The sequence below is a fragment of the Lepisma saccharinum genome, chromosome 1, assembly GCF_977018435.1.
Source record: "Lepisma saccharinum chromosome 1, izLepSacc3.1, whole genome shotgun sequence".
Classification (NCBI taxonomy): domain Eukaryota; kingdom Metazoa; phylum Arthropoda; class Insecta; order Zygentoma; family Lepismatidae; genus Lepisma; species Lepisma saccharinum.
This window is the reverse complement of record NC_139229.1, coordinates 202,667,617-202,679,681: the sequence shown is the minus strand read 5'-3', so window position 1 is coordinate 202,679,681 and position 12,065 is coordinate 202,667,617. Positions and strand designations below refer to the sequence as shown.

The window sequence follows — 12,065 nt, the reverse complement described above, 5'->3', positions numbered from 1 at the left end:
GGAAGTATTGCTTTTTATTTTCAAATTTTGGTAAGTTTTTTCTTGCATTTAACTTGGCACGTATATAACCATCCCTAGATTTTTCACCACACACATTTGATGATGCATCTGTTATTAGCTTAACACACTTTTTGACTGCTTGAGTGTGGCAAGGAAAGTGTTCAAACAATATTGGACCTTTTGTTACTACGTCCAACACTTGTTCTCCAGACAAATGTTTTGTTACTGTACAATTAAACCAGTCTATGAGGTCGACATAATCTTCAGCATCAAAATTAATTTTGGGTATTTTGAAAAGTCTATTATTTACATTTTTTTTTCTGGCATTAAAGATCCTTTTGACAGCTAACTCCCTAATGTGTTGACGTGAATCTGTTAACATTGCTATAAGAAGATTTTCCGGATGTCTGAAATAACCATTGTCTTGTAATACTTTATCAATAATAACCTTCATGGAATTAGGTAGTTCCCTTGAAATTTTAATTGTATTCCATAAATGTCTAGTCCTGGCTGAGCCTTTATTTCAAACCACATATGCGAGTAAAGTTTCACTACAAATTCTGTGAGTATTTGTAGATTCTCTGAGGAATTTTCTGTTGCCACATATAATCTCAGAATACGGTTTGCGGTCGTCAACCACCTTGAGTGTGAAAGTTTTCCGGGATTCCTTTCTTCTAAGACTTTTGGGACAAGTTGCCTTTCCGATCGCCTGACACATCTTGAACAAATATTGTTGGTCAGTGCTTAGATCATTTTCATCTACGCAAGGCAAATTCATTTCGATTGATTCGAAATTAACAGTGGCCATTTTCTCACAGTCAGCAAGGTGAGAACCGATTGGTCCTGAGTAAGTATAAGGACCCTTTGTGTGGCCATCTATTTTTTGTAAGATATGTCGCAGTGGTAGCTCATTAGCATGTAAAAGGCAAACACTCCACTGTAATGGTCTATTTAGATGAGTTTCCATCAACCGGATCACCCCACCTTTGCAACGGGTATTGACGTTAGTCCCACCATATCCGATAACCATTAGTTGTGATAAGTCCACATTATGAGTATTAATGTACCTCATAATTCCTTCAGCAATATCACTCGCGCATGACCGTGTGAGAGCTATATGTCTGAAAAACAAACTTCCTTGTTCTTCAATTAACGCTATGTGTTCTTCAGTTTTAATACTCCAGCTACCATTTTCCAGGAACATGGTTTGATCTTTTCTCCCGTCAAAGTAGAGGCCTTTAATGGAAGCTATCCCATCCTCTTTAACTTCTTCAAATTGACATCTATTTTTATTAACTTCTCTTCGAATTTTATTTTTATCCACAACTAAGGCTGCATCGTCTTTTGAAATAAGATTTACATCTTCCAAGATGGCATTTGCTATTTTAGCTGCAGTGCGACTACACACACCTGTCAATTCGGTGGCTTTTGCCATATGGGCCAGAGAAAGTATTTTATGAGAATTATTATCTGTCAGTTTTGGTCACTTTTCAAGGGAATAAGACCCCATGAAATCTTTATCATTTGAAACTGTACTCAAAGAACTGTCACTAGATACCAAAGTTATATTAGAGACTTTGTCATCACAGAATCCACTGGGACCTGCTACAGGTTCCTTAATCACGTTCTCAAATTTTGGCTGACACTCGTTAAATTTTCTGTCCATTTTCTTTTTCAGCTTAGCCGTTACCTGTCTGTCTATGTTACCAATTGCCATTTTTCTTTCACTTCTCTGATCATCTATGAATCTCCATTCTAATTCAGGCATCTTCTTTGTCTTCTCGCAGTTGCAGGTTAATCTGTTCAAACATTTACAAGAACAAATATCAAATAATTGTTTGGCGTCATCTATGAATATTTGTAATTTTTTATTTCAAAATGTTGTCTTTCTACTTTTGAGTGGCGTAATAACTGTTTGATATTTATTATTGTACAGTACAATCATATCCACTATTCTTTTATGGGAAACAATTGGCAGAGATGCTCTATTCCAAATATCTTCAAGTTTAGTGGCAACAATGTCAGCAACCGATCTTGTTTCTGGCTGCTTGCTTCCTTCGCCTTTCAGCTTCAAATAAACACTTTGAAAATATCGTATCATGTCTTCAAAAGTTGGCAACACATTAGTTTTTTTCCGGTAAAATGTCTTTTTCGGTTCCGAATAAGTACATACTAACATTTGCACGTGTTTTCTTCGACATTGTTAATTAGTTCAAAGTAACGACATTTCAATTAAACACACAAACTTAATTATTATGTAGTATGAACGAACGCACACTAGTTAGAACACAACACATCCGAACAGCAGTGCTAACAAACATCAACTGATTTGTGAATATTTAAAGGTAATGCATTCATACAGAGTAAACGTGTCTTAACTTGACTGTGTGTGCTGTTGCCAGGTTGTATGTAAATTCTGTTAGTATTACAGGCAATATAATAAAATTATATTTTGTTAACAGGGTTAGGTTGAATGTTTTAGAATAGTGAAAAAATATTTTTAAGTATTACTGGGCTAGTTTACTAGCCTTTCCTTACTATCCCGGTGAACGTTTTGAAAAATTTTTGTTTAAAAATCTTCTTATTTGGTGAGGAATGTAAGTGATACTAGTCACAACTTTTTCAATATAGCCATAGTTGAATTTAAAAAAAAAAATCGGCCCACCCTAACCTACAGTTTAAAGTGACGCCCCAAACACTAAGAGCCTCCACTTGATATCGAACACTGGCTCTGGGTTAGAACTCCCAACAATAGGACCAATCCACTGACCCTATGTCAGCCAATGTCAGCTTAGCCCTCACAGGTTTGTTGTACCATAGAGTTCAGTTTTATGTTAGCTATATATATTATCAACCTTCCAAATTTATTCAAGTAACAAGCACAAATGCCAAACTCTAATGCATAAGAAACAGTTAATATTCGGAAATTTTATGCCCAGTTGCTTGCAAAATAATACGGTAACAGTTAGATATAGTGAAAACACATTTCTTCAAATTTACAGGAGAAATGACGGGAAAGTACTTACGGAATTGAGTTCCTGTGGACTTTTGGAAGCTGGGAATAGTGTTTTTTTATTTTATTTGTGCAGCTTATTCGGCCGGTAAATAATGTAATTTTCGACATTAATGTATCTCTGTTGCACGATAGCTCGTGCCACCATTACCGTCGACTACGTGAATCAAATGTTCAGTGCGTTTATATGTAACCCCCTGTCAGTATAGCAACCACGCGGTAGTTTTACCAGATGACGTGTGAGCATTTTTTTTTTCTATTTAATTTTCTGTGTTTGCCTAACCTAATCTAACCTTCCGTGAATGGTTTGGGGATCAATGTTAGCCTAAAAACTATCATTTTTTGGTTAATAAGTGTTAGTGTAGCAACCACGCGATAGTTTTACAAGATGACGTGTGAGCGGTTCCCCCCCCCCCACCAATTTAATTTTCTGTTTGAATAACCGATTGGTAAATATGCGATAATGCCTGGACACCTTTCACTCATTTATTTTATTAATTTTACCACTGGTACTTACCTATTTTGCCTTGCGGAACATTCTTTAAGGTGAAGTTATGCCTTTTTCCATAAAATACTGTCAACTTTTCATATTACGATTGATTATTTGTCTTAGTTGTTCCGCTTCTGTAATAGACAATATGGTGTGCACTCGTAATGGATCATCGCGTGTCATGACGCGCCAGCTTGTGTTTTGTCGATTTTGAGTACACAAGCAGTGTTTCAAACCTTCATGACGGAAAATTACTTACTATTTCGATTTTTTTTCATGTTTATCTCCACAAACCATGCACGTTAGCCCCCAAAACCATCCACGGGTAGGCCCACAAACCATTGACGTTAGCCCCAATCCATCCATGGGTAGCCCCACAAACCATTGACGTTAGCCCCAAAAACCATCCACGGATAGCCCCACAAACCATTCACACAAGGTTAGGTTAGGTTCCATTAGCACTCATTTCACCCCTGTATTCATCGAAAAAAGAAAGTGCGGCGAACATAGTTAAAAATAGAAATTCTCATAAAAAGAAGGCACGTTTGGAAACACTGCAGAGATCGCGTGACTTTCAACGCTCTCGCCATCTGCACGCACACAATGGAAACAACGGCATAATGTGGCAGGCAATGCCAATTTCTTACATAAAAAGTGATTAATTCTTGTTCAGCAGCATTAAACTATGAAGTTTTTACTTTCCGTGAAAGAAAATACCTCCAAGAACGTCCACAATGCTAAAGAAACTCATTTCAGTAAGTACTTTCTCCTGCAAATTTGAAGAAATCCGTTCGGGCAATATCTCATATTTACCAACTAACTTAACCTAACCTAACCTTCCATGAATGGTTTGTGGATCAATTTTAGCTTAAAAACGTTTTGTGAATAGTTTGTGCGGCATTTCTCGGTTCATAAGTTTGGAAACATTGCATATCAGCTGACAACAGACAACGTGAGTCAAGATTTCCCCGCCATATTGTGTGTAACGAAAGCGAATTAGCAACGACCAATAAATACTTGTAATGTGAAAAATTACGCTTTTTTCAGTGAAAAAACAATCCGAAGTTGAAAAATGTTCCGCTATGAATATAATTTAAGTACAAATGTAAATAATTCGGAAATAAATTAGCTAAATGTGTTTTCACTATATTTAACTGGTACCAATAATACTTGAGACGTTGTTAAACGTGAAGTTCATTCACTTTGATTTATCTAATGTGAGGTTTGGGAATATAAACAAAATAGGAATGAACTATTAGTTTTCCCAAAGGTAATGTTGTCCTTGCTCCCGTTTTTAAAATAAAAACTCACAAATTGTATACGGACCTTACACGATCAATAATATTGACAATACCTTATCACATTGACAATAATATTGACCGTGTAAGGTGAAAAATTGGATTGACGGTCGATATTGATGGAGTATTGAAGAAAATCCGGATTTTCTGTTTTTTAGGCATCAATACTGGAAAGTGGAGGGGATATTGTCAATATTATTGACCGTGTAGGGGCGAGCGTCAATATTTCCATCAATACTCAGTTCAGGTCACGTCGCACTCCGGTGAAGGTAAGAAGTGTGTTACGATTTTATTTGTGACGGCTTTATTCTTATGCCAAATGTTGAAAAATATAACGCGGCTGTATTACGCATTTAATGTTCCGCCAATCAGTGCTCAGATGAAGAGAGTGTTTAACCTGTACATAACCGTTTGGATCAATGGATTACTGTAACTTGTAAATTATAAATTATATTCTTTGTGAAGCAAGATAAAAGAAAGAAACATATTACGACTCAACTTTTAAAGTTGTTGAGTTAAAGTCAACCATTCCTTCATCCAGCGTTTGCGTTCCACTCAACGAGTAGTTCCAAGCGCTAAAATAATGGCTATGCACCCTTTTGTACGATTATCCATGTTTTGGAAGGACAGAACCCAGAAATAACCGAATAAAACCACACAAACACACAGATTCACCCTGCTCGTTAGGCAGAAAGAGAGGTACTGTGCAAATTTATTGACAAAAGTATTGTCAATAATGTTGATCGTGTAAGGTAGGGCAGTATTGAGACTGGTTGGCACGTGGATTGATGGCTGTATTGTCAATACTGATATTGTCAATATTATTGATCGTGTAAGGGCCGCTGTAGGGTTATTTTATAGTGTGAATACGTCATTCTGAAACAGTCGACGTTACGTCCATCTAGTCAACTGAAGGTGTCCGAGGATTGGAACCTACTGCAATATATTTAATTTATACAAGATTTAACAGAAGGAAATGTTGGCAATTTCCGCCTTCTACCTACCTACTTCCGTACACTGCTTCACTATCCATGGTTTTAATTCCAGATCTTTAAACGATTTATTAACAAGATCGTCATTAAAATCCATGCTGTTAGTTTTTGCTTCAAACTTCTCCTCATGGGCATGTTGTTTATAGGGTACTACTCACATTGGATTATTACATAGAATTATTAATAAAAAGCACGAAAACGTCAATCAAACGATTTATTACATAAATTAGGTTTCTGCAGGCAATATTGTTTGCTCTTCGATAATGAAATCAATGTTATCTTGTTAACAGCGGTACAGGACAAATCGAATATATTCATCCTTTCCTTTAAGGATCCACAAAGTAGGTCAAAATCCAATCCACAATTAGAAAAAAATAATAATTACACGTATACGTTACAATTTGATTTCATTATTGACAACATAGTATTAAGGTCGTATATTTCATTTATATTTTGAAATATTTTGAACGTAAATTGTATATCTACAGTATGCAATTTGAGTAATGCAAGTGTTTGGTGTGGATGTTGACACGTATGTGTGTAATGCTTATCCAGTTCACTAATTAATGATAGTTAAAACAGTGTGCTATATTTTAATGCAATATTCAGAACCAGAATTTTTCTTTTGATTAATAAGGTACTTACTAGTTAGTTCATGTTGCTTTCAAAACTTTTCTTGTAATATTTTAAATGTTGGAACTTTGGGAGTACGTATGTGTAGTGTTTTCGTAACAGGCCGGCTTTAATATGCTTTTTTATACTTGTATGATGCATTTGTGTTTATAAATGTAGCAACACTAAAGTAGTGAATTGTGTACTATTGTGTAAGTTTCATAATAACTGAAAACAGGCCTTCGATAGCCTGATATTAATAGTTGGTTGCACAAGGAGATTCCCTATGTTCGATTCATGATATGTAATGTACTCCTTCCTAACTCATACGAACTGAATCTTCCTTACATTGATTTCCCCTTTTTTCTGGTTGCAGTTATGTTGGAAACCCTTTTTTTTTAAAAAAAAAAGAACTTACATAATAATGTGTCATTCTTTGTAGATTAAGGGTAAAGGGATGCTCAAGCATTGCTCGGCAAATTGTCCATGACAGGGGACGCGAAGGGGTGCTTCCGCACCCCTCAATTTTCTTCTGCACCCCATATCCAAAACCAATATTCTGCCGAAAATATTACCTCTTTCAGTGTCATATTATGTCATGTCGTTTTCATATTGAGGGCCGAATATTTGGTACTGAAGTGAGACTACTAATATTATTTACAACACGCAAGCATTGATCCTACTCTCAAAGAGACTCCGCATTTATCTTCCTGTATTGTCATCAGTCTATAAAGACCACGGCTGTTATCTTTATTTCTTCAGACTTGTTGTTAAGAATTGTTTCTTCGGTATGAATTGACAATACCGGAAGCATCTCCAACTGCTTTCAAATTCGGCATACTCACTAACTTTGGCCTCATAATCACGAATCTGCAGCTAAAATTTGGCAGTCACGTCTAGAAATTGCAAATAATGGGTCGGGTACCCTATTCTACACCCTCGAATTTTCAAAAAAAAAAATATTTCTTTCTGAAGATTATTTGATCCTAATTGTGAATTTAAAAAAATGGAGCGCGGAAATAAGTATTTACAACTGTACAGTCGTTTAAAGTTGAGATTTTGTCGTTTGAAATTGTTGACTCCAAATTTCCCACCGATTCTGGGCTCCGCCCCTGGGGTAATTGACTCCCTCCCCTCTCATCGTATACGGTACGTTTCAGCCTGCCTCATTTACAACTGGGAGAGAGAAATAGAGTGGAACCCCCCTTGCCCTCCCCACTACCAACTACCACCATGGATGCATAATCTTGTCCACTTTCAAAAAGACCCAGGTGCATGCGTCCACCGTCCATGCCACAAAATACATGGAAAAGATAACTAGGGAAACATCTGCTTGGCTGGGAGAAGTCTTGGCATACATATAACTCTTTGAAGATGCTGTTTATTTCTAGGGAATGAGTCATTCACAGCTCACAAGAGAGAGTCATTACTTTGGAACGACTTGTTCACGAACGACCCATCACTAATTAATGGTTATTAGCACAGCATACTACGATGCCAGGGGTCCCGGGTTCAAATCCAGGCATAAACATGGGTATTCTTTGTTAATGTCTCTTCATCATATCATCCTCGTGGCTGCGATTAGCTAAAGTGGCAAAAAACAATGCTTAATAACAAATCAAATCCATTCTTTTTTTCTTTGGGATTCCATAGGCCTCCATATCTTCACGATTTGAAGCTTATCCTCACACAAAAGCTGAGTAAATTCTTTCGTCAATAGTTCATCAATTATGTCACTCATTTTCGTTCACTACACGATCCAGCATAGATCATTCAAAACATATAGAATTCACTCACTCAGTACACTAAATAAAATCTGCACAGTAAGGAATGTAATTTTCTACTAAATTTTCAGTATCTAAATGACCTGCCCTTTGTCATCCCTGGCCAGTCAGACTACCCCAGTCATAAACAAAGCAGCCGAGGAGTTCAAAACATCATCAACATTGTAAAGCGTGGTTGGCTGAAGGTCCGCTACCTCTCGCATGTGTTCAATGGAACATTGTTGTTTTGGCCCAAATACCCTATGACATGTCACTCTTTTCCCATTCCTGCAATAGAAGTTTTGTTTCAAAATTTCCCTTTCCTGGAAAAAAATCCCATGCTAATTAGCAAGTTTTGTACAATTGGCATCGATGTGAGGCTCCACCACTGGGAAGATTGAAGACAGTAGTCTTCAGCAAACGTAAGCCCTGCCACCTCAGGCGGTGGTTGGATGAAAGAATCTTCAGGATGAAGCCTTCTGATGGTCTAAAGGAAAGGTGCCCATAAACTATCGTTTTCCCCCCACGGTTGTTTTTTGAGAGTGAAGCATCAGTCACATTTGCTAGTGTATTATTTCCTGTATTTAATCTGGGCTTCGGAGATTGCCTCGCTAGCCTAAATGTGCATGCATAGTTTAAAACCTGGTGAAATAGCTCAAAAGCTAGCTTCACTATCTGATGAAGCTACTCACTCTGTAACCACCTACCTTAAGTCAAGCTAATTGTAAACTACAGTAGAAACAGACAGTAAATTTTTGACTGGAAGGCAATATGAATATGTCAGTGCTAAACAAGTGACAACATTGAAAAGTTCTAAAAAAATGTTAGCATACTGGTCATACATATTTCTAGATTTGGTCGCAGTTTAATCTGTAGACCCTGTATGTAACCATCTCACTCAAAATTTCTAGAATTTTTATACATTTTTGAAAGTATTTAGTGTGTTTAAAACTAGGATTGCCCAACCCAGGACAGTTCCGTTTTTATAAATATTTATATAAATATGTTCACTGTCCCAAAAATGCTTTTGAGATTCCTGTTTGTTCCAGGTTTGTTTTTGCTTTCAAATTATATTTTCATTCAGTATCTTTTCGTTTCCTTCATATGATTCAAACTGGTCCATTATTGTAACTAAAAACTACAATGACTCTTGGTCACATAATTTTTAGCTCTGTAACAGAATTGAGAGGCATTGTTTATTCAGGTAAAGAGGTAGGAATTGGTAATAGTATCTGCTCAGCCCTAGTTTTCAGGTATTTCAAGTTTAAAACCTGAGCATGTAAAATACAAATGTAGCTATTATGCATAAAATGTTAAAAACTTGTGTTCTTGTCAGCTTAATGATCATTGGTAATGTATGGTGTAATGTTATTTGAGAATGTAACTCGTAGAAAATATCTGATATTTTTTTCTGGTGACTGCACTAGAAAAATATATTTCTTCTTCTTTTTTTGTCAGATCTCCTGGTTTCCCATTACAGAATCTTGCATTCCTAGTTTAAGGCCAAACCAATTTACTATTTCTACTATATTTTGTTTATTTTATGTTAGTTTTCGAAGTTCAATTTTACAATTATTCTCCAAGTTCCACTCAAACTGACCTTACTATTTGTTCAACTTGGAGAAAACACCTTTTAAGCTTACAGTTAGCAAGGTAAGAATAAATTCTGTCTAAAAATGATTATCAAATTGTGCCAATTTTATTGTAAACAATAAGTAAGCTGTAGAAAATAGCAGCTTAATTACATTGTTTTGTTTGTACTATGAAGGTATATACTCTATTTATACTTTACCAATTCTTAATCATCAATTTTCAAGTTGCCACATTATGTGTTTATAAATTCTTTGTTCTCTGTGGCCCCAAAGAGGTAATGGTTTGACAGTTACTTTCTCAGTTGTTGTAGCCTATTTATTTGTTAGTTTACAAAATAGTTCTGAATATTCTTTTCACTTGCTAGGAATAACATCGAAACCAGTGGTATAATTTCAGTTTGGATTTTTCTTATTATTTTTGTTTACACATTGAAAATGGCTCTTGTCATGGGAAGAAAAAAATAACATTTATCTGTTCATTCTATTTTCAGCTGAGATAACTCACAATATTTGAAAATGGCTTTGGCAGAGCAACCATGTTATACCTTGATCAATGTTCCCATGGACTCGGAACCACCAAATGAAATGCAGCTGAAATTGGATCTCGGTAAGTTCCAGTCATCATAGCTGAATGTAATCAACTCTAATAGCATATTCTCAATGTTTGCCTTGGAATAAGTGAGCACCTTATACTGTGACACCTTTCTTAGATAATTGAATCGTTACTTTTGGTGGCTTCCACTTTCTTATACTTATAAACATGATGGAAAATAAGCATGTTGTAGTTTTTTTTGGCACAAGGACATGGAATATTTTTTGGTCACATAATTGACGATGCCATTTACATTTTGTTGACCAAGAAATTTGTATTACACCACACTGTATTTTAGTTGTGTCACGTTTGTACCTTTATCTCAATTTCAAAAGTGGAACAACTGGTAATTAGGTAAAATTCATGAGAAAACAACCATAAAGAATGCTTTATTTTTTTATTCAAAAGCTGTGACTCCTGTTTATCATGACAAGAAACAGTATTTGCACTGTCAAATTTAATCAAAAATTCACTTTTCATTACATGTATCACACGAATATGAAGAGTTATTTTTAAATAAATTCATACAAGTAAGGTCTTAAAGCCAGAAATGTATAATTGATTAATAGTTTTAGTGATGGTGGCCCTCTGTTTCCCCGTGAGAAATTTGAAAATTTTTAGTGGGTTGGAAAGATTGTTATTCATATGAACGTTTTTTGTTGTTTTTACCGTGCAGAAATGCATTATAAGCGAGTAATTGGTGATTTTATGAGATATGATTTATGACATCATGCATACGAGGAAAGCCTACGTTGTTAGGTTTGGTTCTCTTAGCATAAATATCGTTAAAGTGAACGTAGTGAGTGAAAAGTGTGGTATCAAACACATTGTCACGTTGTTCTATGATTTCTTCAATAGAGAGCCTGCGTGTACATGTGTGAGTTGCCAAGAACAAGAAATGTGTGAAGTGTAGCAGACATTATTTTTAAAAATTTACACTTTTTTTCATGGTGATGGTAATTACGTGTTTTCCTTTGATATCTGCTGTTGATTTCGTGCGTGCATGACGAAAATTTCTTCAAATAAGTGGTGAAATTGTTCTGGGATGCGAAGATGTAGACATGCCATGGTCACATTTCGAATATAAATATCTCGCTTCTTTGTGGTTTCTGCATGTTAAAATCACTTTCAGGCACTTTAAAACATTGAAATGTGCAGATTGGAAAGAAAAAAGTTGGAATTTCCGTGGGGTACAATATGTTCACCAGCCTCATAGTTTTGATTCTGGAGATGACTTGACTTTAACATACAATGAGCAGCAAACTTTTGCATTTTCACTATTTTGTATGCATATCCATAGTCAGAATATGGGAGATTTCAAACCAAAGCAACTTGTGACAAGTGACAGTGCAGAGTCACACTGAACTGACAAGTTACACAGATTCCTTCAGTCTATAAGCAAGCATTCACCATGAGTGTGCGAAGAACAGACTGGGGCAACACGATGCTCACCATTGAGAACAGCCCAGTCTGGCAACAAGAAATTGACAAGCAACACGTGCAGCTTATCATGCGGCTTTGGTTTGAATGGTTGCTTATTGGTTACCGAGAATTCACTTGCAAGCAACATATCGCTTGTTGCTTCAGTTTGAAAAGTCCCTAGAACATAAAGCACAGGCTAGGTTATTTTGTCTAATTTTTTTGTCTACTTTCATCAGTATTAAGGGATAACCACTATTGTGTAGAATTTAAGACTTTTTCGTATATATGCTT

General features: G+C 35.9%; 2 protein-coding genes across 6 annotated transcripts in view; one reads left to right on the top strand and one right to left on the bottom strand.

Moving 5' to 3' along the window:
- The window catches only part of Dbp45A (putative ATP-dependent RNA helicase Dbp45A), a 38,616-nt gene extending 32,683 nt beyond the window's left edge, over nucleotides 1-5,933 (bottom strand). For 2 of the 3 annotated variants that reach the window (XM_083127150.1, XM_083127171.1), the window contains exon 1: nucleotides 5,806-5,933. In XM_083127150.1, the coding sequence (XP_082983276.1) occupies nucleotides 5,806-5,890 (85 nt within the window). In that variant the 5' untranslated portion in view covers nucleotides 5,891-5,933. The remainder of the gene's footprint in view (nucleotides 1-5,805) is intronic. The other variant, XM_083127161.1, reaches the window with a different exon arrangement.
- Nucleotides 5,934-6,257: 324 nt separating this feature from the next.
- Nucleotides 6,258-12,065, top strand: part of betaCOP (coatomer subunit beta) — a 54,765-nt gene continuing 48,957 nt past the window's right edge. For 2 of the 3 annotated variants that reach the window (XM_083110884.1, XM_083110869.1), the window contains exons 1-2: nucleotides 6,304-6,430; nucleotides 10,252-10,367. In XM_083110884.1, coding sequence (XP_082967010.1) covers nucleotides 10,277-10,367 — 91 coding nt within the window. In that variant the 5' untranslated portion in view covers nucleotides 6,304-6,430; nucleotides 10,252-10,276. Of the gene's footprint in view, nucleotides 6,431-10,251; nucleotides 10,368-12,065 lie in introns of all 3 variants that reach the window. The other variant, XM_083110878.1, reaches the window with a different exon arrangement.